At 36.6% G+C, this 25,358-nt stretch overlaps 3 protein-coding genes across 3 annotated transcripts; 2 read left to right on the top strand and 1 right to left on the bottom strand.

Annotated features, from left to right (window-relative positions):
* The first annotated feature begins 4,811 nt into the window (after positions 1-4,811).
* Positions 4,812-5,675, top strand: LOC143613630 (uncharacterized). Its single transcript, XM_077087288.1, has 2 exons — positions 4,812-5,070; positions 5,212-5,675. Exons 1-2 carry the CDS (start codon positions 4,812-4,814, stop codon positions 5,673-5,675), a joined length of 723 nt encoding a protein of 240 aa, XP_076943403.1.
* Positions 5,676-7,353: 1,678 nt separating this feature from the next.
* LOC143613629 (uncharacterized) lies at positions 7,354-8,070 on the top strand. Its single transcript, XM_077087287.1, has one exon. It carries the CDS (start codon positions 7,354-7,356, stop codon positions 8,068-8,070), a length of 717 nt encoding a protein of 238 aa, XP_076943402.1.
* Positions 8,071-12,249: 4,179 nt separating this feature from the next.
* Positions 12,250-12,757, bottom strand: LOC143613631 (histone H3.2-like). The gene has a single exon (XM_077087289.1). It carries the CDS (start codon positions 12,740-12,742, stop codon positions 12,332-12,334), a length of 411 nt encoding a protein of 136 aa, XP_076943404.1. The 5' UTR covers positions 12,743-12,757; the 3' UTR covers positions 12,250-12,331.
* Between the last annotated feature and the right edge of the window lie 12,601 nt (positions 12,758-25,358).

The raw sequence follows: 25,358 nt of genomic DNA, 5'->3' as shown, positions 1-25,358 counted from the left end.
TAGAAAATAATAAGCCAAACAATGTAGGCATAATGCCCAAATAAAATATTAATAAAATTATAAAGGCTTAGACCCTAGTCAAGAGTATAGTCAATGCCTCGAAAATATACAAAGGAAAGGAATTATATAAAGAGAAAGATATAAATATAATTATCATTATTTAAATTAATTTTAAATAATAATAAAAAGAGAAAGAATAAAGACACAATAAAATAATCTTTATTAATAAATAAAGATAAAAGTGTTAATTAAAGATACTTTAAATAACAATAAGTAAATAAGTATATATATATATTGTTTATTTTATTAATATAAACTAAATAATATATATATATATATATGTATATGTATACGTGTTGAAAAACGTAGATTTTAGAAAAGAAAACATGACGGACTAAAGGTTCGAATATGAGAATAGGAGATATATGATTTGGACTATTGGTTCAAACATATTATAAAAGAAAAGGAAAAGATAAAGTAGAAAATAGTTATAGTTGATAATATTTTTTAAGTTATTATTCTTAAGTAATAAGAGAAGAAAAGGATATGTTTCTTAATGAAGAAGAAACGTAGAGTTTAAGAAAAAGAAAAACAAGTTAAACTAGAAGTTTATCTTGTAAATGAAAAGAAAAGTAAATATATTAAAAGAAAGAGTTTTAACTTGAAAAAGAAAAGAAAGAAATATCATTTTAAACTAAAGGTTTAAAATAAAGAAAAGATGTTATGAACTAAAGGTTCATAAAGAAATTAAAATCGAGGCAAATATTTTACAAAAGAGATTAGAGGTCTTAAGCCGGATTGTATATCCGACTAACAAAAAGTTATACTCGTACTATAGGTGCGAGATAACAAAGAAGAGGGAAAGACCCTCGGACAGTGTATTGAAGCTGATCCAAAAGAAAAGGTTATACGCGTACTAAAGGTGCAAGATAGCAACGGGAAAGACCCTCGGACGGTGTATTGACGCCGATCCAAATCAAAAGGTGAATACGCCCCAACTTTACAAACTTGTTTTCAAACGAGTCAACGTGTTAAATGAAAAAGGTTTACATGAGCCTAAGTGTCTCTAAAACATTTATAAACAAGGGTATAAACACTGGCCTCAGGCTATCATGTACATTTGTCTGGATCCTTACATATGTGATGGGCACATCACACCTGGTCACAATTACGCTCGCCTGCTAGGAGTATGACCTTGTGTATACGTATAGGCACTCAACTAGTTGAACGCTGCGGTGTTTGCTGAGGGAACCGAGTGTAGAGACTTGAGTTTATGAATTGTGTTGTTTTAACTTGATTATTCCTAAGCCACGTTGGGCCGGGACCTACGTAGTCTCGAGGGGTGGTTAAGTAAAAGAAAATATTTTTAGCGTCACCGTATTCACCAGCATATCGCTAACGTATTTTTTTTAACATTTCAGGAAATTATAGTATCAAGAAAAGGAGTCATTCAAGAAGTGGATGTTCGCAATGTAGAGATTGCTCATTGATTTAAATTATTGAAAGAATGTAAAAAATATGCTTTGTAAAAATCAAACGAGTTTTATAAATAAAACACTTGGGAATTATTATCCGATACGCTTTCTAAATAAACTAAATAATCTTATTTATAAATAAAGGTTTACAATTAAATTGTTATTTCAAAAATATATTAATATTTATTATAAATTAAAAGACTTCCCTGAGAAGCTTTTTCAAACAAAAGAAATTATATTTTATTAAATAATGGTTTTCAAAAGTAATAAAAGTCTTCCGCTAAAAAAAACTCTGATACATTTACAAAACCGGTACCAACTATTAGTCACACGCCTAGGCCGTAAGTCGGGGTATGACAGTTTTAGTGCTATGCTACTTTGTTTCCACTCATATAACTTCTGAGTATAATATCTCTCCACTTTAAACACCCTGATATGATTCCAAATCCATTTTATGGACACTTTAAAACTTAAAGATTCAAAACATATAGAAAGAGGAGAGATCGTACCGAGTAATACTCTGATAAACTGTGTTATTAGAATAACTAACACTGACCACTTATAATCTGACCCGTAATCCTTCATATGTGTTCTTGTGTGTAGCATAATAATAATAATAACAATAATAATAATAATAATATGTAGGATCGGGCTTAAAACACATATTACCCCAGAAGCAGCAGCACATGTTGTAGCAGAACAAACAGTTGTAAATTGGGGACTGCTAGTTTCTGTCATGATCCACTGGTTACTCACATGCTGCTTTAGGGGTTGTTTGTTTTTCCTCAAAAGCTCTTCCATACCACTTTTCTCTTCGCCGTGCAGAACACGCGCAGAGGTTTTGGTCTGCAGTGTGTTCGTTTTCCCGAAGAGATTTTATTAATAAACCTCTCTGCGCCCTCTTCTCCTAGAAGTGTTGTTCCCACCTCTTCCCACCTCTTCAGTCTTATTTTTTTCATCAGACCCTTCTCCTCTCAAACCCTCCTCTCAAACCCTAGCCAAGCTCCACCATCTCTTCTCTTTCTCTTCGCCTCCTCCACCTCCACCCCCACCCCCACTGTCGGCCGCCTTCCTCCACTCCGGCCACCCTCCTCCACCGCGGCCACCCTCCTCCACCGTCGGCCACCCTGAACAGCCGTCGTATCTCTCTCTTTCTCCACCTTAGATCCGCGAATCTCTCCCTCTCCACCATAGGTTTGCTTCTCTCTTTCCCTCTCATGCTAATATCTATTACCTTTTGTTTGATTTTCATATGTGATTTTGTTAGATTGTTAAAGTTTTAGATTGAATGATTTTGTTAGTTTTTTGTTAACTTTTTTAGATTATTAGATTGTTAAAGATTATTGTTAGACTTTGATAGTTTTTTGTTAACTTTGTTAGATTATGTTACATTGTTAAAGTTTTAATTTTTGTTAATTGTTAAAGTTTTTTATTAATTTGGTTAGATTGTTATTTGTTTGTAGAAAGTTTAGGTTTGTTGAATATTGTTAATAGTTTTTTGTTGAACAAAGTTTGTAGTTTTTTGTTAATTGTTAAAGGTTTTTGTTTGTTTTGTTAGATTGTTATTAGTTTGTAGAAAGTTTAGGTTTGTTGAATATTGTTATTAGTTTTTTGTTGAATAAAGTTTATAGTTTTTTGTTAATTGTTAAAGGTTTTTGTTAGTTTTGTTAGATTGTTATTAGTTTGTAGAAAGTTTAGGTTTGTTGAATATTGTTATTAGTTGTTGTTGAATAAAGTTTGCAGTTTTTTGTTAATTGTTAAAGGTTTTTTGTTAGATTGTTATTAGTTTGTAGAAAGTTTAGGTTTGTTGAATATTGTTATTAGTTGTTGTTGAATAAAGTTTGTAGTTTTTTGTTAATTAGTTTTTTGTTAGGTTCGATAAATTGTTGTTTTAATAGAATTGTTGTTTCTTATTAGTTGATCATAAAAATGGGAGAGAAACAACAATGGTCGAATGAGCAAATAAAATGTTTATTAGAAACTTGCATTGAAGATATGAACACCGTGGGTAAAAAAGGGTTGAGTTTGCACAAAGACTCATGGGCTAAGGTAATAAGTGTTCTTAAGGAAAAGTTTGGGTTGGATTTGTGTCAAAGACAAGTGAAAAAATCTTATGATAATCTTAAAGCCAAATACATAGGATGGGTGTATTTGAAAAATAAAACCGGCAACATATACAACCCTCAAACAAATACCTTTACCTTAACGAACGAGGAATGGGAAGAATTTAAGAAGGTATGTTCATATATTTCTTTATTTTTTAACATCTACCTCTACCTTAAGGTCCACCCCTAGTTTTTTAACATCATCCTCTTGTAATCGGCTCCAATCGGTCCAACCAATGATGATTATGGACAACATTTTTGTCGACACAGAAGATGATGCCAGCACTAATCCTACTACCGGGCCTACTACCGAGCCTACTACCGAGCCTACTCCCGAGCCTACCCCCAAAAGGGCTAAAACCTCAAAATCATCATCATCTGTCACTTTTGAGGATTTAGCACTTGACATGTGAAATGCTTTGCGACATTTGACTAGAGAAAAACCTCAAAAAAACGCCCAGTAGTTACAACAGTTGTTGAATGTTCTGAGAAGTTAAATTTGGTTGGGTTAGAGCCGAGAGACCCTCTATATTTGGTTGCTTTTCATATATTTGGAATGTCCACGGATATGAGAGAGGCGTGGATGGCATTGCCAAATATTCCCGACGTGTTAAAAGGGTGGATCGAGATGACGGCTAAAAATTTAGGACTTATGAAGTAGTTTTTGTTTTGTTGAAAACTATTTGCTTTTGGTGTATGTTTTTTTTGTTTTGTTGAAAACGTTATTTGTTTTTAGTTATGTTGAAAACATTCTATGCTTTTTAGCTATGTGACATGGTTGTTTATGCTTTATGATAATGGTTGCTTTTTTATTACTATGTGACATGGTTGTCTATGTTTTATTAACATGTTCATAATGAATAACGATGAGAAAATACTTCTAGTAGTTGTTATGTACTTGTATATCCGCTTTTTTTGGAAGAGGGGTTTGAAACGAAAGCGAGACAATGATTCGGCAATGACGGGACATAAATAAACGTTAGAGTTATTGCAAGGAAATCCCAAACAATGCATTGAATTGCTACGCATGTCCCGTGAATCATTTGTCCGACTATGTGCAAATTTTAGAACAAATTATTCGTTAAAGGATAGTAAACGTGTTTCGGTTGAGGAAAAGATGGCTATGTGTTTTATGATAATCGGCCATAATCAACGTTATGTGGTTATCAAGCGTAGATTTCAACACTCAAAACAAACAATCCATAAATTCTTTCATGAAGTGTTGGATAAAATGATGCTTTTCGCCAAAGATATGATAGTACCAACTTCTTTCAATCCGAATCGAAACATTTCGGGACATAACAAGAGGCTACGAAAGATTTTTAAAGGAGCGGTTGGTGCACTAGATGGGACCTTGAAACATGTTGTTGTTCCTACTAGGCAACAAGATTTATATAGAGGAAGGGGAAAGGGTGATTGTTATCAAAACGTATTAGCAATTTGTGATTTTAACATGATTTTCACTTTTCTTGTGGCCGGATGGGAAAGGGGTAGCACATGATTCTAGAATATTATCAGAGGCATTTTCAGATCCACATGCGCCATTCCCATTTCCACCATCGGGTATTTTTATTGTTTGTTAATTATTTATATGTTAGTTTAATATTGTAATCAATTGTAAATATTTACAGATAAATACTATCTTTGTGACGCCGCCTATGCACACATACGAGGATTTATGGCTCCATATCGTAATGTGAGGTATTGGCTTGGAGATTTTCGTCGGAGACGTGCGTTAACCAATAAAGAAAAATTTAATCATGCACATGCAAAACTTCGAAACGTCATTGAGCGTGCTTATGGTGTCTTGAAAGCAAGATTCCCTATATTAAAGAGGATGACACCATTTCCATTGGAAACACAAAGGAACGTTACCGTTGCATGTTTCGCGCTACATAATTTTATTAGGAAACAGGGTTTGGACAATGAGTTGTTTACACAATACGATCAACCCGGTGTGTCGCTCGGAAATAGTCGTGGGAAAATTGATGCTGATGAAGACGAGGTTGAAGCACTTGACACTGCATCAGATCGGGAATATATGACTCAGTTACGAGATGAAATTATTGAGCAGTTAATGCAAAGTACGGAATAAATTATTTAAAAAATGTTTGTGGTATTATGAATATTATTTCAGTGTTGTTGACTATTATTTAAATTTGGATGTTGAAGACCTTTTTTATTTATATTTCAGTTTATTTAAATTTCAGTTTATTTAAATTTCAGCTTATTTTAGCAGTCTGCAGATGTTAAAAAAACAAACAGTCTTCTTGTTGCAGACTGCAGAGTTTTGGTCCATCTCTTCTGCTACAGATGTTGGCAGATGTGGTTTCGCAGACTTCTGACATTTTACCTCTGAAAAACAAACAGCACCTTAGCTTCTCAACCATTGGTTGTCGCAACTCCAGATCCTTCAAAGCTCTTCCATGACCTGCTTTGTATTTGGATTCTAGTATTTGTTTCGAGTTTAAAATCATTAAAGCTGAACATGTATGTATCATCAACAATACTAGTAGCATAGCCACATAAAAGATTGCGGTCAACCAATTGTAATAAATCCAAACACTATAATAATTATGTCTATAATTAGTAATCGCGCCAGTTTCTAACTGAACGCAACCATTCACAACCAAGTTAATTACTAGAATACCTAAAGCTATGATGTTTGTGAGAAGCTCCTTAGTGTCCATAGTTGCTAAAGAAGGTAATAAATTAGCCATCATGATGCACATAAATGCCATGCTTCCAAGTTTTGCAGCCTGGTCCACATGATTTGGCATTGAGTTATTTAGATCCGTGGGCAGCTTCATTGCAACAACTATGATAGTGAGTGAAGCAACATTCATGGTAAAATATTTACATGGAAACCACAACGTTTTGTTTATCAAATCGTGTAATAGATCAGCCGCCATTGCTAGGATGCAGAAAACAAAAGCTATTTCAAGTATATTCCAATCCACATCATAGGTTTCCTGAACTTGTTTTGCATCTCTGTTTGGGATATTGACTTCCACACGAACTGGAAATCCATATGGAATGTTGGTGCAAGAGGCTAGAACCTTCTGAAGTTGGAAATATGTGGCCAGAAAGGAGAGATCCATAATTATATTCCCTCCAAGGAAATGGCTTTTCAAACCAAATCAAAAGCTTATAATCTGCTATAAAATCCGAAACAATTTAGAAGGATGAAGCTAGGTAAGGCCTTAAGATATATTTGGTTTAATTGTTGTATGGGCGTCCTAATGAAATTTCCAGCCACTTTCCACCAAATTCAATGGGAGTTTAATAAGCAAATCCAAGACCAATGTTAGGTGGTTGATAAGGTACCTAATCCATTCTTCAAATTATATGAGTGATTCTCTATTTTTTAGAATAGTTAAAAGTGGTTGTGAGAGAAGGAGAAAGAAAATGTTAATGTTCATGGTTTGTTAAGTAATTTATATTATTTATATTTATGTTTTATTATTATTTTCATGTTAGGGAGTGGTATGCTATTTTTGTTTAGTTGGGGGTGTCTTTTTTAATTAGAATTCTATTTAGTTAAGTTTGATTTGGAATGAAGATCAGAATATTTTGAGATAATATTTCTTCCTCTATTTTGGTTTCTTCTTCTTCAATCTTACTAACCGTATTATAGGTATCAAAGCTTTTTCCAGGCGATCTTTATCGGATTCACAACCACTGAGATGACTAACACTCGCAATCAATAGGTTGAGAAGTAAATCAAGGATCACGAAAAAGCCATATCCGAACTCCAAGCAACCCTAGCCGCCATGATGAACCAACAAGAACAAATCTTGAAGGCGATTAATGGTTCCGTTATCGGTGATGTCCGCAACACTGATGCAGATGCACGAGTCAATTATCGGCAGATGCGAGTGGGTAAGGTCGATTTCCCCAAGTTTAACGCGGATAACGTTGACGGCTGGATTCATCGTTGTGAACACTTCTTCATCATCGATGAGACTCCAGATAATGAGAAACTCAGATGTGCGGTTATACATCTCGAAGGGGATGCTATCGAGTGGCATAAAGCCTTTATGAAAATCCTCAGGGGTTCCGTAGCAGATATGCCATGGGCAGACTATGTGAAGGCTATTTCGGCACGCTTCTCTAATGCCATGTTTGAAGATGCAATGGAAGAAATAGCATTTGTGGTTCAGATTATTGATGACATCGATGGCCTACATGACTATAATTCAGGTTCCGATCGCTTGCTTAACAAGGTTACGATTGGTGAACCATATGCCGTTAGCCTATATGTGAAAGGTTTGAAGCCAGGAATAAAAGGGCCGGTAAAGATGTTGAAGCCCCAAACGTTACATGAGGCGTATGGGTTAGCGAGACTTCAACCTATCATCAACACGAGCTTGATGAATCGACTTAAAGATGTGAAGGATGGTTCACAACGCGAAGATGCCAAAATTACCCCTCCTATAAATGCTTCAGAACTTCCCTTGTTGCCAGATCCAACAACAGGAGTCACCTAGCCATCGATTTATAAACCGAAAAATGTCAACTCGAAGCGCTTAACGAGTGAGGAAATTGACTTAAAAAGGTCAAAGGGGGAATGCTTTTGGTGTTATGAAAAGTTCGTCCCGGGGCATAAATGCAAGAAGAAACAACTTTTTGTGATTCATGTTGAAGCCGATGAGAACCTCGAACAAGATGATTGCGGCTGATGCTTGAGTTGAAGGGCTTACTTTTTTAGGGCAAAAAGTAGGTTAACGGAGGAGTATTGTTACGTAATTTATATTTGTGACACTCATCAATTTCATGTTAACTCCGTTAATCCGAACTCCGTTAATTCAAACTTAAGATCACACGAACTGTAACGCATATCTCATTACATTTAAATTAGGATTTAAATGACGCATAACAATCACTACACAAGTAGTCTTTCGGAATTTCACCGAAACACACACGATTCGACTCAAACCGTTTGTGAACAAACAATAAGTATCATAAAGAAGTTGATAGTTATGTGCTACGTTTATGTGCTACTTGGTGTTTACTTGCATAATGTTAATTCATGTGTAAAATAAACTAACTTGTGCTAGAAATTGATTAACTAGAAGATTAGGGGGTTAAGTGTAATATATTAATATTATAATCAGGTTATTACACAACCCTAATCCCCCTCCCTCCCGCATACGATCGATCTCCCCCCCCCCCTCCCTCTCTTGGCGACTGTAGGCTACACACACATACAATCTCTTTTCAAGCTTGTTTTGAAGGATTCAAGGTGCTAGATAGGTAATTAACATCTCATTTAATCATTCCATGTGTTTAATTAGGCCATTGAAGGTGTTAATTAAAACCCTAAATCTTGAAAGTGATGTTGAAGATGAGTTAGGGTTTAATTATGTGTTTGTTGATGATTACTAGTGAATTGATAACTAGTTGTGTTGTTATTGATGGTTAATTATATGTTTCTTGAAATTGAACTTAGAATTAAAACCCTAATTGTGTATGTAAAGTGAAATTGAGATGCATGGTTGGTGGATTATGCATCTAGAGGGTTGTATGTATGAGTTATAGTGCATAGTTTAGTTGTATGTTGAGTTTTGATGAAAACTGATGCTGGACAGATTCTTGAATTCGTTTTCAAATGTCTGTAACTCGATGTTAATGTTATGTTTTGATGTGATTGTTGATTCTATAATATACTAGAATCGAGTCTAGTTTCTGAAAAGTCCAAGTTTGTAATTTTTGGACGTGTAAAAGTTAGTTTTTATTATTTTACAAAACTGTTGTGCAAGGCTGATTCGGGAGACCTGCTGTTAGGCTGTTTTGCGACTAAGATATCTCATAAACTACAAGACCAAATGGGTTGGTTCTACTTCTGAAAGTTAATATTTTGAGTTAATAATCTAACTCAATTGGTCTTGCATTAATTGGATTTTTCCTTTAACGGGAATAACAAATAACATTCTGTTGCGCATGATAATGATTTCTGTGTGTTTGCTGTGATGTTTTGATCATTGTGATAAAACCATAGATGACAAAAATATAATAAAACTATTCTTAGAAACCTAACTCACGTGTGTTTCTGTGATGATTTTTGGTGATTTATTTGACATGTTAGGATTTATTAAATAGAGTAATCTTGTCGAGTGAAAATCTGTCAGGACAATTTAGCTGCTGAATTACTTGAACTATCATGAAAAGTGCATAACTAACCGATGATTGCTATGTTTTGACTAAAATTCCCTTGTGGGGGATATTTGCTAGTAATGAACGATGTTAATACTTGACACTTAAGTACTTGTTCACATGTGTAACTTATCACCAATGTGTTTATCGAGTCGCACTTATTTCACAAACGAAACACGAAACGCATCTCATGCATAAGTTGTATGTGTAGAGTCTAGGGACTCACTCGTAGTTCAATACTTAGAAAATCTCGTTTTTGTTTTTAGAACACTAGTGAGGATTTTCTATGACGCATACCTTTCTCGGATCTTTTATTGATTATCTTCGCAAACAGTGAGTTTCACGTCCCCTTTTTACTCTTTTTAAACGCTTTTATTTGGGGGAGATAACATACTCCAACGCCGTAGATTTTGTTTAGTTTTTATATATCACTTGTAAGGCTAAGTGGCAAACAAACCAACTAAAGTCCTTCATAACATCGAACCGATTAATATTTGGATAATAGCGAGTCACTGTTGAGTAGTACTACTGGGTTTGACAAACCCCACCCAACTCTAAACTCGACTGTAGGTCGAGTGGGTGTAATATTGGCTAACACATTACCATGGTCGTGGTTGACATGGTGGCAAGGCAATTGATAAACAATCAGCTTCGGTGTCGAACACTTAGTAATGCATGCTTGATAGGTTAGCTACCTATTGATATATAATTGAGTTAACACTATCTGGTAACGCAAAACGTAACGCAAACGCAAATGCTTTATTTATTTAAACTTGTGAACTCACCAACCCCGTGTTGACACTTTTAGTATGTTATTCTCAGGTAGCCGAAGCGGGCGCGCGGTATAGGAACATGCATTCGCTAAACACCATCGCTTGAAAACTTCTTTTAATTTTTATTTTAATAACTTGGGTTTTTAAGTCGTGTTGTGTGGCGCAAACTTTTTGGTTTACAATTTACGCTTCCGCATTTTATTTAAGGCTTAATGTCTTATTGGTTTGAAAACTTTAAACATGGTGTTTGATTATAACTAATGATTCTGATCCTGTTAGTTCACACCCTCTGACGGTAAAACTCCGTTAGTGGATTTTAAGGGTGTGACAATATTATTTATATTTATGTTTTATTATTTTCATGTTAGGGAGTGGTATGCTATTTAGTTGGGGTGTCTATTGTAATTGGAATTCTGTTTAGTTACGTTTGATTTGGAATGAAGATCAGAATGTTTTGAGATAATATTTCCTCCTCTATTTTGGTTTCTTCTTCTCCAATCTTTCTAACCGCATCATAGTTAAAGTTGAAGAAACACACTGTTCACCTCTATAATTTTTTAATGTTTTTTTAAAGTGGTTGTGAGTGAATGAGAGAAAAAGTAATAATAAAGGTATAAAAAAATATTATTTAATTGAAAATTAGAAAGAAAAGTTTATGTTTTTAGTGTAATTATAAAAATGGAGACGGATAATGAATTGTGAATGCTCTTAATGATCCATATCATTATATGTCTATTACATTGTATTGTCCATTCGATCACCACACAAACAAACCCTTATACTTTGAAACAAGAAAAAGAAAACCAAGTCATGATGGGCACTTTTAAAACTAGCATTGGGTCATCTAAAACTAGAACTAAAGAGCGGAAAGAAAAGAAAACATTTTCATTTCTTTCCTTTCCTTTCTTTTCTCTTTCCTTTCTTTTATTTTACTTTCCTTTCCTACCAACCAATTCCTTTCAATTTGGAAAGAAAGATTTTACACTACAAATGTCTCCACTTTCCTTTCCTTTCATCCCTTAAATGAAACTCGGGAACACACCTTTTATTCTTTTATTCCTTAAGTGAAACTCGGGAACACAACACTTCCTTTCTTTCCATCCCTTTTCTTTCCTTTCCTCCCTTAAGTTGAACTCACGAAGATGGAAACATGCTAGTGATGGCCATTTTCATAAAACACATTCCGACCCAAATTTGTTATAACCTAAACTAAAGAAGCACTTTTAAAACATGTTCTAACCCATTTTTCCCATCTTTAGCCGTTATTATTAATCAACACATTGAAAATTTGAGACAAGATACTGTTTAAATCAAACTCTTCTAAACTTGTAAATACAACCAAATTGAAATCAAATCAAAAATTCAAAACAAAGGTACACCAACCACGTATTTTCAGAAACAAAAGTAGAAACCAGTTCCAAATATGATCAACAAACATCAAAACCATATCCAGGTATGGTAAGATATTTGACCGGGTTCTCGGTTATTTTCAGGTTTCAAATAGGGTCAAGTTTTACCAGGATTGGTGGAACCAATTCCACCGCCTCCAATCAATTTCAGGTACAATTACAAGAAGAAATCCAATCAAAAAACACTTTCAACTGAGACAAAATGATAATCTTGTGTAAAACAAAATATATAACTTTGAAAAGAGATATACGTACATACTTCATTGTAAGATTACATTTTCATAACATTAGTTGCAGATGGTATCATCCAATTTAAGTATTGAAAATTCGAAACAATAACCCGCAACTTAAATTCGATTAAAATATTCAGCAGAATACAATAATATCATCGATTGAAATATGTAACATAAACCCTAAGCCCTCTCTCCTCTGATCCTCCTGGCCAACTGCATGTCCTTGGGCATAATCGTAACTCTCTTGGCATGAATGGCACACAGATTCGTATCTTCAAACAAGCCTACAAGGTAAGCCTCCGAGGCCTCCTGAAGAGCCGCCACCGCACTGCTCTGAAACCTGAGATCCGTCTTGAAGTCCTGGGCGATCTCTCTCACCAGCCTCTGAAACGGAAGCTTACGGATCAGCAACTCAGTACTCTTCTGGTACTTCCGGATCTCTCTCAGCGCCACCGTCCCTGGCCTGAATCTGTGAGGCTTCTTCACTCCTCCCGTCGCCGGTGCTGATTTCCGGGCTGCTTTTGTCGCCAGTTGCTTCCTCGGAGCCTTTCCGCCGGTGGACTTGCGAGCGGTTTGCTTGGTTCTTGCCATGATTTAGAGATGGGTTTTTTGTAATTTTTGTTAGATTGTTTGGATGATGTGAGATTGTTGATTGGGGGATTTGGTATTTATTAGGGTTTGTGAATGTGAAGGGTTTGAATATTTTGGGAGAATATGAGCGGTAGAGGAGATGGATCGTTGGATTATCAAGTGAAAATTGGACGGTTAAGATTGCTGGTTAGGAGACTATCCGGATAGCTATCCGCGTTTTTGTTCTTGGACCAATTAGATGTAAGAGAGAGTTTGACCATGAACCTTTTCTTTTATATGTTTTTATTATTTTGTTTAAAAATAATTAAACTTTAAGTTCGGTGTAGGATTTAGGATTTAATAAACATATGAATATGAATAACGCATAATTGGGAAAAAAAATTATTAAACGGGGTGAGGTAGAAAAGTATTTAACAAAATAGGTGTTTATAAGATCATGTATAATTAAACTAGACATCCTCAGACATTGTATGTTATGTGGCGTTCAGTATGAATTTTCACATTTTGCTGAAAACAAATGTAGTGGTAAAATGTCAATAACTTTCCTACAATCATTAACTATCCCGCCCCCTTCTCTCGCCCTCTCTCTCTCACAAAACGCCGGTTCACCAACGTTGTCTTCACAATGTTCAACTCCAAAAGGCTACCAAAACGCCACTGGAGTGGGATACCCGGCGTTTTGGCCTTAAAACACCACTCACAATGTTCCCATACGTTTGGCCAGGGTGGAGGGTGTGGAACCTTAAGGGTACCCAAAGTACACTCCGACTAATCATGCGTTGTCGCATCATTTTTACTCTAAATTACACTGGACTATCCTAAGGGTTGGCAACACATCCGTTAACTACCCTGAATATTTTAATTTTTAATAAAAATAACTAACAAATTATAAATTTAAAAACTAAAAAAAATAAAAAATGATACATTATAAATTTAAAAATACATATGATTAAACAGTAATTTATTCAATAAAAAATAAAAGTTTTATTCTTAACCCCATCGGGTTTTTTACTTTTGTTATGACTTCAAATGTGTCGTTAACACGAGCTTTAATTGTCCAACATATGTCACCATTTCAAACACACATGGTGCTTTGTAAGATCGTTGGATCCTCCCTCTAAAACAAAATAGTTCTAAACTTGTGGCCAAAAACCCAACGTTCATCGCTCCATGGGTTCCATGTCTTCAGAAACATAGTCTCACGTCTTAGCTAACGCTACTTCTTCTTCATGGCTCTATCTTCGAGATGTAATCGGCTGGGGATTTGGTTGCTTCATATATAAAGGTTGGTTTTAAGAGAAATTGATAAAATGGTTGAAGAATAGTGTGTACAAATTGGTTAAGTGTGTTTGGTTATTTATAAAGAAGAAGAAAAAAAATTAAAACTAGTCGTTAAACGGCTAGTCAAGGAGAACCTTTCACGAGGGATACTACTGTTTGAAACTGCCCTCCGGGGTATTTTTAAAGGGGCTAGCGGCGGTGTACCCCATAAGGGTTACTACCCCTCGACCGGTACCCGAGCTCCACATCTTCCACTCTAAAAATATTTACTATTCTAAGTGACGCTAGATGTAGAATTTTAAGTTTGCTTGCTTGGAGTCTTGGACCAATTTTGTTGTTAAATTAACGTGTTATTGTTTGTTATTCGCAGTGTTTTAAAATCCGGTTCAAAACAGCCGGTTAAACCGGATTTCGCACAGGAGGCCGGTATTTTGAGTCCGATATTTTTGACCGGTTTGCTAGAATGTCGTACCGACGGTTTTTGTCTAAAATATCGGTTTTTACGGGCAAACCGGTTCTATGTCCGAGAATTTTTTTTATATTTGCGGTTCATATTTTTTCAAAATTACTTTTAACCCAACAATTAACATTCAAACGTGTAAACTTAAGACTATTTTTTTAAAACTTGAGTGCTTTTGCATTATGTATTTAATATGAATTAACTTTTAAATATTTTTTGTTAAAGAATCATTTAGTTTTGGGTTATTTTTATATTGAAGTTACATTTATAGAAAATTATAAGGTAAACTATTCAACCGGTTGAACCTTCCGATATAACCCGGTTCAACCGGTTGTACCATTTTTAGCTCAATCTGGTACAAGTAAAATATCGGTTTTTAAAACATTGGTTATTCGTAAGTGAATGTTGTAGGTAATTAAAGTTTTTTTTAACTAAATTGTTATTTTGGTATATATGTTTTAGGTGCTATGACCCATTCAATCTAAAATGTAAATTTATGGTGATTTAGCCCTTTATATATAACTTTGGTTGCGATTTTTACTTGAAAGACGACTTGGGTTATTTTTTTATTTTAGCCACCGCTTCTTTCAGCTGACTCATTTGTTTGTCTGTTGTTGCGATGGCCTTATATACAATCTCTGTCTTTCTTGCACTCTTTGTGACTATCTAAAACCAATGTCATTAACGCATCCAACTTGGTACTTACTTCATTTGTAGTTGAGGATCCACTTTGTCTAAACCACCACCACCCCCCACCCCAACACCCCGATTATACCCACTCTCTCTATAAGTTACTTTCTCTCTCTACCTCGGTTTGCGTGTCGAACATCGTTATGCGTGCCACCGACCCGACAATCATCACCTCGTAATCCGTACCTAATACCCGGTGTTTTTCTCGAAGTGCGTGCCACCCAAAAGTAGCTGACGTTCCGCCTCGAAGTACGCGCACGACCCGGCGACACCTACACGCTGCCTCGATTTGTGTGCCAAGAAAGGTGGATCAAGAACGCCTCGATAAAACGTGCGTGTAGAGTAGAAGTGCTGCCCGTATAAACTTATGAATATCTAACTCTGAATACCGTGCGAGGTAAGGGGTTCTGCCTGAGTTATTATTTTATTATTGTAAATGGCTTAGACCATAGTCGAGGGTATAGCCCGAACCTTGATTACGACTAAAATTAATATAACTTTTCTTAAGCGAAGGTTATAGTCAAAATAGTATTTCTTTATGACTAAGAAATATAATACAAGAGATTATAGTTATGAAATTAATGTTTCTTCTTGAAGAAGAAACTCAGTATAAACGTTTCTTCTTGAAGAAGAAACGTAGCATATAATTGGTAAATGAAGAAAAGGACTAAAGGTCCACATGTTTTAAATAAACAAATGATTTTATCAAGGTTAAAAGCTATGCGAAATAGACTAAAGGTCTAAAGCTAGATCGCTGATCTAGTTATTTATACAAAATGTTATTCTCGTTCTATAGGTCCGAGGTAACAAAACGAGAAGAATAATTAGAAAACAGGAATCGGTAAAAGAAACTGATTATAAACTGAAAAGGTGAATACGCCCCAAACCTTTTATACTGAGTCAGAATGTTTGCATAGGATTTACGAATCCTTAAAACTTTGTGTACAGTAATAAGAAACGGCCACTCTGATTAAGAGTATACATGTGTCTGGATTCAAACATACAAAGTGACTCGGCATTTCCCCGAGGCCATGCATATCATCAACATGCCTATGAAGGTCTACGGGACTGTTCAGAGAAATGATATTGTATATATAATTAATTATACATGGTACTTAGGGTAATTTGATCCCATTATAGTTGGGTGCCTAATGAGTAGTCACAAATGTATTATTATTGGTTTCACAAAGGTATTGAAAAAGAGATTTTAGAGTCAGCGTTATTCACCAACTTTGTGCTGACGTATTTTCCCACCCATGTTACAGGGAAACAAGAAAGGTTAGAACAGACAAGCAAGAAGGAATAGAAGATTGGAGTTATAGTCATTAGATGATATCTGATGGCTCAGATATTTTATTTGAAAATATTATAAAAGAGTTATGTTTTATAAAGAAATGTATTTGAAATACCAAGCGGGTATTTAAACCCGAGATTTTAATAAGTTTTCAATATAAATATTTTAAAGACTTCCGCTATAAACCGCAACTCTGATTTATTTACAAAACAGGTACCAACTTGTGGTCACACTCTGTGACATCCATCAATTTTAGGTTAACTCTGTTAACTCAACTCCGTCAATTCAAACTTAAAGATCATTGAATCTATAACGCACACCTCATTACATTTAAACTAGGGTTTAAATGACGCTTGACACTTACTACATGTGTAGTCTTTCGGGAATTGCACCGAAACGCAAACGAGTTGACGCAAACAATTGGTGAATAAACGAAAAACGTCAAAACAATAATTATGTGATAATTATGTGTTAGACATATGTGATACTTAATTATATCATGTGTGATGCTAGACAAGAAACAAGAACTAGTTAATTAAGCTAGAAAAGTAACAATTAAAAGTTGAGAGACTAAAGTGTAACATCTTGTTATTATTAATATTAACCTAGAACCCTAATCTCTTTCTCTCCTCTCCCTCACAATTGACGGCAGCCCCCTCCCCCTTGCTCTCCCTTGGATCGGCTCACACACACACACACATATCTCTTGGTTTTTGATCTTGTTTTTAACAATTAAAGCATCCTACACCCGATTCTAGTCATCTTCTACCTTCCTCTTGCTTATTTTTGTGCTTTTGAAGGTATAATTATAAACCCTAGAATCTGGAAATTATATATATAATGTTCATATGACTTGTTTTGATTAGATGATGGTTAATTATGTATTGATTGTTGATTTGATAACTAGAATGGATGTTATTGCATGTTAATTGCTTGTTTCTTTGATTTTGAGTTCAAGTAAAACCCTAATCATGTATGTTGTGTGTATTTGATGTGCATGGATAATGATTATGGTGTCTAGAAGGTCATATGAACGGATTATGGTCCATAGATAGTTAATATGTTGAGTTTGGATGCAAACAGTTTCTGGACAGATTGTGTTATTGATGTTCAATTGACTGTAACGGGGTGTGAATGTGAAAATTGGTCGAGATAATTGATACTACAGTAAACTAGGTCGAGTCTAGTTTCTAAAGAATATAAATTTGCAATTTTTGGACGTGTAAAAGTTAACTTTTATGATTTTACAAAATCGTTGTGCAAATCTGAATTGTGGGACCTGCTGTTAGGTTGTCTTGTAAATATTATATCTCATGAACTACAAGACCAAATGGGTTGGTTCCACTTCTGGAAGTTAACTTGTTGAGTTAAGAACCTAACCCAATTGGTCTTGCATTTGTTGGATTTTTCATTTAACGGTAATTTCAAATAACATTCTGTTGCGCATGAATTTGACTGTTATGAGTTTGCTGTAATGTTTTGATCATTGTGAGAAACCTATGTGGAATAAAAATAAAATAAAATATGTTCTGGAAACCTAATACATATATGCTTTTGTGATGATTTTTGGTAAATTAATTGAGATGCAATGATCGGTGGAATAGACTAGTTTTACAAGTAGGATTCTGTCGTTAAGAAACTAGTTTCTGAATTTTGTAAAAGTTGCATGAAACATGGTAATTGCTAATTAATTGTTGTGTTTTGACCAAATTGCCCTTGAGGGGAATGATTGCTAATTAATTGTCGTGTTTTGACCAAATTGCCCTTGCGGGGAATAATTGCTAGTTAATTGTTATGTCTTGACCAAATTGCCCTCACGGGGAGTAATTGCTAGTGATGTACATTATTAATACATGATACGTAAATAGTTGCTCACACATGTAATGTATCACAAATGTACTTGTTAAAGTCACACACGATTCACAAACGAAACACGAAACACATTGTGTGCATAGGTATTATGTGCCGGGTCTAGAGACTCGATAATAGTTCCGACACTTAGAAAAATCTCTTTGTTGTTTTAGAACGCTAGAGAGAGTTTTTCTGTGACGCGCATCCTTTGGTGATTTATTTTGGGAATTCTTCGCAAACAGTGAGTTCACTTACCCCTCTAAACTATTTTCAAACGCTTTTCACTTGGGGAGATAACATACTCCGAAAACGCATTTAAGATTTTGTTAATATAAATTATATATCACTTGTAAAGACTAAGTGGCAAACGCAATAACTAAAGTCCTTCATTCACATCGAACCGTTTAATATTGGATAATAGCGAGTCATTGTTGAGTAGTACTACTGGGTTTGACAAACCCCACCCAACGCTAAACTCGACTGGAGGTCGAGTGGGTGTAATCTTGGCTAAACACACACCATGGTCGGGATAGACCTGGTGGCAAGGCAAATGATAAACAGTCAGCTTCGGTGTCGAACACTTAGTAATACTTGTTTTATAGGCTAGCTACCTATAGATATATAATTGACATAACACTATCTGGTAACGCAAAACGCTGAACGCAAAACGCTAAACGCTTTATTTTATATAAACTTGTGAACTCACCAACCCTGTGTTGACACTTTTAGTATGTTATTCTCAGGTAGCCGAGGCGGGCGCGCGGTACAGGATCATGCATTTCTTGAAACGCTTTTGTTATGCAAACTATTTTTAAAACTGTTATCATTTGGTTTAAGTCGTCCTGCGTGGCGCAACATTTATTTCATGGTTTTTACGCTTCCGCATTTAAATACTCGTAAACGTTTTCATGGTTTTGAAACTTTGTTTTATGGTTTGATTATAACTAATGAATCCGATCCTGTTAGTTCACACCCTCTGACGGTAAAACTCCGTTGGTGGATTTTGAGGGTGTGACAGATTGGTATCAGAGCCAGGTTATAGCGAACTAGAAATTGCATGCATACTAGACTATAACCGCGACGACCCATTAGTTATAATGATACGCACTGTATATGTTTGTGTAGTCTTTGTTATCTTATCTCTTTACCTCTTTCACTCATACGCGCGCATACACGGCTTACCTGTAAGGATGTCGACGCCATCGTCATCATCATCCGACCCGATGTTTCACGCCCCTGGAAAGGAACCGCATCTTCCCAACTCATCGCCACCCCGAGTAGTCCCGGAGCTCGAAGCTCCTGCACCGAAAAGGTATCGCTTATACGGAGGCATGTACGAAAACGAAGTTAGCTGGGATTGGTACCCTAATATGATTAGGCGTATGGTTTATCGCGAAAAAGTTCCCCCGCTACCCCACCCGAACCATCCTGCGTACCCCAACACCCTACCACCCATAACCGAACCTGTGGAGCGAGTTCTCGCAGCTGTCGTTTCTTGTTGGAGCGTGATGTGGGTTACATGCGCTATACGAGAGCGAACGTTTCCGGACTGTTGAAATATGGAACCGAGACTAAGGAGGAAATTTCCCGCATGACAGCGGCCATGAAGGAGATGCAAGAGGCTAGCGACCAACAGATGAAAAATTATGAGAAGGATGCAAGCCAAGATGATAGACTTGCAAGAACAACTCCAAGTAGCAAGGACCCAAACAGAAATAGCACTAGCAACGTTTTCTTATCATCCAGCCGCTTCATGATCCATACCAACCGGCGGCCACCATCATCCACCCGGTCAAGCAGTCATTGTTTCAAGATATAGGAGAGATCTAGGATTATGTTCTCTACAATACTAGGTGGATGCTACTGTTTTACATGGTGTACAACTACAAAGGCTAGTGAAGATGCTACCGATGGACTAGACTACTTTCATAAAATCTTATACACATGCAAGGTTGCAAAGATCGGTAAGCGAACCCTAGGCGACCGACAGAGGAGTTGAGTGTACTTGGAGCAGTCGGAAAGTACTCGGACAAGGAAATGGCAGAAAGAAACGCTGGACACGGACGTGGTGACATCAACATGACCGCAGCAGAACTCCAAACTCTGCTGAACGACCATGCGGCGGCCGCTCTAGCCGCACATGTTCAGAACCAAGCTGGAGGTCCAATTGGAACGTGTACCTTCAAGAATTACCTTTACTGCAAGCCCAGTGCGTTTAAGGGCACTGAGGGAGCTATAGGTTTCCTGCGTTGGGCTGAGAAGGTCGAATCAGCTTTTCAGATGTGTAATTGTCCACCTGCCAGTAGGGTCAAATTTGCTGCTGGAACACTGGAAGATTCTGCTCTTACTTGGTGGAATTCAAATGTGCAGATTTTTGGATTGGAACTGGCTAACGCCATGAACTGGGAAGGGTTCAAGAATATGATGCGTGAAGAGTATTGTACTCGAAAGGAGATTGCAAAGTGGAGTCAGAGTTTTGGTCATTGAAGATGGTGGGTTCAGAAATCGAAGCCTACCCTACCCGTTCTCTCGAGTTGGCCGTGATGTGTCCACGGATGGTAGACCCGCCGAGTAAGAGGATTGAAATGTATATTGATGGGTTAGCACCGCAAATTCAGGGCATGGTGACGTCTTCCAGACCAGCCACGATTCAACCAGCGATTCGGTTAGCTCACAAACTAACGGATCAGGCAGTGACCCAAGAAGCGCTACCACCTAGGGGTTCAACCATCAAAGCCCGTGACAACCCAAGCACTGACAACAACAGCCACAGCAACCCGACCAGTGGAAAAAGAAAGTTTGACAACACCAGATCCTCATCCTCGAATCCCCCACAGCAACAACAACACTACCGCAAGCCCAAATTCACTCGGAGCTTCAACACTCAGGGTCACAACAACAATAACAACGGTAGCGTGCAGGGTTCGAGCGGATATGCTGGGAAATATCCGAAGTGCAACAGGTGCAACTATCATCATGCTGGCCCGCGTGACCGTGTCAAGTGTCAGAGATGCGGAAAGATGGGTCACCAGGCAAAGGAATGTAGAGGAGACCTTGCGGCAAAGGGTGCTCCTAAACCATCCATGACAACCAAGGGATGTTTTGAGTGTGGACAAGAGGGACATTTTAAGAAAGACTGCCCCAAGCTGAAACAGAACGACAACAATGGAGGAAATGGAAGTGGCAGTGGTGGTGGAAACAATAGTAAAGGAAGAGCTTTTGTTATTGGGTCGGGTCAAGCCCGCAATGATCCGTACGTGGTGACTAGTAAGTTCCCTGTGAAAGATTGTTTTGCTTCTGTATTGTTTGACACTGGAGCTGATAGGAGTTTTGTGTCGAAAGCCTTTAGTCAACTCTTAGACTTAACTCCAACCCCGTTAGATGCTAAATTTCCTGTTGAATTAGCTGACGGTAAGACTATAGTAACGACTCATGTACTTACGGGATGTAATTTAAAAACTGTCAGGTCATATTTTTGATATCGACCTCATACCTTTTACGCTTGGTAGTTTCGATGTCGTTGTCGGCATGGACTGGTTATCCGAGAACCGAGCGGGGATTATATGTCACGACAAGATAGTCCACATTACTACCCCTTCCGGCGAGATCATTTCGATCCGGGGCGAGAGAAGCGGCATGACCACCAGCGTTATCACCCTCATGAAGGCGCAGAAGTATCTACGAAAGGGTCATCCGACAATTTTGGCGCAGATTGTTGAGAAACCCGCGGAGGAGAAGCGAATCGAAGATATACAGATCGTGCGAGATTTTCCGGAAGTATTCCCGGAGGATTTGCCTGGACTCCCTCCTATACGACAAGTTGAATTCCAAATCGAGTTGACACCCGGTGCAGCACCCATAGCCCGAGCCCCATATCGGCTCGCACCGGCGGAGCTTCAGGAACTGTCCACTCAGTTGCAGGATTTGTTGGATAAGGGTTTTATCCGACCTAGCTCATCGCCATGGGGAGCCCCTGTCTTATTTGTCCGAAAGAAGGACGGGACTTTCCGCATGTGCATCGACTACAGAGAACTGAACAAGGTGATGATCAAGAACCGTTATCCTTTACCCCGAATTGATGATCTGTTTGACCAGCTCCAAGGATCGAGTTACTACTCGAAGATCGATCTGCGGTCTGGTTACCATCAATTAAGAGGGCGCGAAGAAGATATCTCAAAGACGACTTTCAGAACACGGTATGGTCACTACGAGTTTTCGGTTATGCCTTTTGGCTTAACCAACGCACCAGCCGTATTTATGGATCTCATGAATCGAGTATGCAAGGCGTACCTCGACAAGTTTGTGATTGTGTTTATTGATGATATTCTCGTCTACTCCAAGGACAAGGCTGACCACGAAGAACACTTGAGATTAATTCTGGAATTGTCGATGAAGTGTAATATTCATGTTTGGAGGGCGGAGATGAATAGAATCCCGACCAAGATGGAGTTAGAAAAAAGACATATCACGATTGATAACAGTTCATGCATCTTGTGTGAGGCAAGAAGGGAGACAGCGGATCATATATTTACGGGTTGCGCGATTCCAGGGTGGTTTGGGAGTATATAAGCCGGTAGTGTAAGGTTTCTCCAATGTTTGGTTTTACAGTTAGAGACTTGCTTGAGCTTTCCAGTACCATTAACTTGAAGACGGGTGAGAAAGAGGTTTTTCATTGGATAATAATTATAGCATGTCGGAGACTATGAAAAGCGAGAAATGACAAAATGCATGGTGGTAAAGAAGTGAAGATTGAAGAGATTATAGGATATATTAAATCTTTAGGTTTTCTTTGGTTTAAAAAACGATCTAATTGTAAAAGCATAGAGTGGGCGAATTGGTGTAAGTTTAAGTTTATGTAGTTTGTTGTTCGGTGGGTTGCTTCCTCCGGGTTGTGGTGAGTGCGGTGCGGCTGTTGTTGCTTCGTTTATAAATATTTACAGTTAAAAAAACAAAAAAAATTATATGAAAACGATTAATTATACTGCCATAAGTTGAATTTTGGAACTATATAAAAATAAGATTATATTTTAAAAAGTTTTGGAACTATATGAAAATGAGTAGTTTGTAGAACCAGTTAAAACTTGTCATGTGTCTTTAAACTAACCGTAACGAGCAAGTTTACTAATCATTTGCTCGTTACGACTAAATAAGTTTTATGCCTCATAATCAACTCCCACAAGTAAATAAGAAGTCCTTTAGTCGCGACGAGTAGATTTTAAAACTTTTCAGACACAAGTAGTTTATCAAACTAACCACAAAGAGGTGTTAACGAGTAAATGTAAACAAGGTAAACTAGTCTTGACGAATTAACTACTAACAAACTAATCGTAGTGGTAATGTAAATCATGTAAACTAACCACGACGAGTTAATTACTAATTAACTACTCGTATTAGGAATGTAAACAAGGTATCTATTAATATACTACTCATATTGGTAATGTAAACCAGGTAAATTAATCACGACGAGTTAACTACTAATAAAATACTTGTATCGGGAATGTAAACCAGTCGTTGGCCAAGATCTACTCGTATTGACTAGTTGACCTTTCAAACTAACCATGCCGGTTAGTATATTGTAAAACTAACTGGTTCGATGTATTTGCTAAACAAACACCTCGTCGTGGTTAATTTGATAAACTACTCATGTCTTGAAAAGTTTTAAAATATACTCGTCGCGACTAAATGACTTGTTATTTACTCGTGGGCATTGATTACGAGACATAAAACTTATTTAGTCATGACGAGTAAATGATTAGTAAACATGCTCGTTACGGTTAGTTTAAATACACGTGTCAAGATTTAATTGGTTATACAAACTACTCGTCACGAATAGATTATAACAAATGACACCTAGAACCTAAAAAACGTTTGGGAAAATTCTCAAAATAAACGTTTATGAAAACGTTTTTCAGGTTTTAGGTGTCATTTGCAAGAGTTTCTCAAAATAGGTATTATAAACTAGTCGTGACGAGTAGTTTATGATTACACACGAGTAGTTTGTAGAACCAGTTAAAACTTGCCACGTGCCCTTAAACTAACTGTAACGAGCATGCTCACTAATAATTTGCTCGTCACGACTAGATAAGTTGCATGCCTCGTAATCAACGTCTACGAGTAATTTTTAAGTCCTTTAGTCGCGACGAGTAGTTTACATGGTTTACATTCCCTACACGAGTAGTTAATTAGTAGTTAACTCGTCGCAACTAGTTTAACCTTACAATCTACTCGTCGCGACTAAAGAACTTATGAATTACTCGTGAGAGTTGATTACGAGGCATAAAACTTATTTAGTCGTGACGAGTAAATGGTTAGTAAATCTGCTCGTTACGGTTAGTTTAAAGACACGTGTCAAGTTTTAATTGGTTATACAAACTACTCGTCACGACTAGATTATAATATATATTTTTGAAATTTCTTGCAAATGACACCTAAAACCTAAAAAAACGTTTTCATAAACGCTTATTTTGAGAATTTTCCCAAAACGTTTTCATAAACGCTTATTTTTGAAATTTTCCATCTTTTTTAAGATATGTTTGTTTGGTGTGAAGTTTGAACTTTGGAATACACTTTTCTTTGTTTACTGAGCAACAACAAAAAATCTAATATATTCACTCTTTTTAGCGCGTGTAATTATACATATTATTATTTTTTCAAATATTTTAACGTTTAATTTAGATTACTGATATGCTACAGGTTCACCTGCTCATCTTTATTCCCTGAAAAATTACATATTTATATTTACAGTTATACTTATATTATATTAGAATTTAGAGGAAAGTGACAAAATCGTTCTTAAGGTTTGGTAAATTATACGATTTTCGTCTAAAAAATCTATTTTGTACAAATAGAACATCAAGATTTCCCACTTCTTTTCCAATTACGTTCAGGTCGTTAACTCTGTTTATTTTCAACATTAACTTAAGGGTAAATCCGTCATTTCATTTTTTTTTTCTATTTTTTTTACCCAGCACACATACAAATCAACCAAGCAACCTCTTCCCCCTTTTCTTTTTTTCTTTTCTTCATCAAGAAAAGTCGAT

The sequence above is a fragment of the Bidens hawaiensis genome, unplaced genomic scaffold (assembly GCF_021521415.1).
Source record: "Bidens hawaiensis isolate Kalapana, Puna unplaced genomic scaffold, B.hawaiensis_p1.1 tig00037866_1, whole genome shotgun sequence".
Lineage (NCBI taxonomy): Eukaryota > Viridiplantae > Streptophyta > Magnoliopsida > Asterales > Asteraceae > Bidens > Bidens hawaiensis.
This window is presented reverse-complemented; position numbering and strand designations above follow the sequence as displayed.

What these genes read in the sequence shown, in the direction of transcription:
- LOC143613630 (XM_077087288.1), top strand. Translation starts at nt 4,812, where the DNA reads ATGATGCTTTTCGCCAAAGATATGATAGTACCAACTTCTTTCAATCCG. An exon ending in TGTGGCCGGATGGGAAAGGG is followed by an intron (nt 5,071 to 5,211) that starts GTAGCACATGAT and finishes AAATATTTACAG; the next exon opens with ATAAATACTATCTTTGTGAC.
- LOC143613629 (XM_077087287.1), top strand. Translation starts at nt 7,354, where the DNA reads ATGATGAACCAACAAGAACAAATCTTGAAGGCGATTAATGGTTCCGTT.
- LOC143613631 (XM_077087289.1), bottom strand. Translation starts at nt 12,742, where the DNA reads ATGGCAAGAACCAAGCAAACCGCTCGCAAGTCCACCGGCGGAAAGGCT.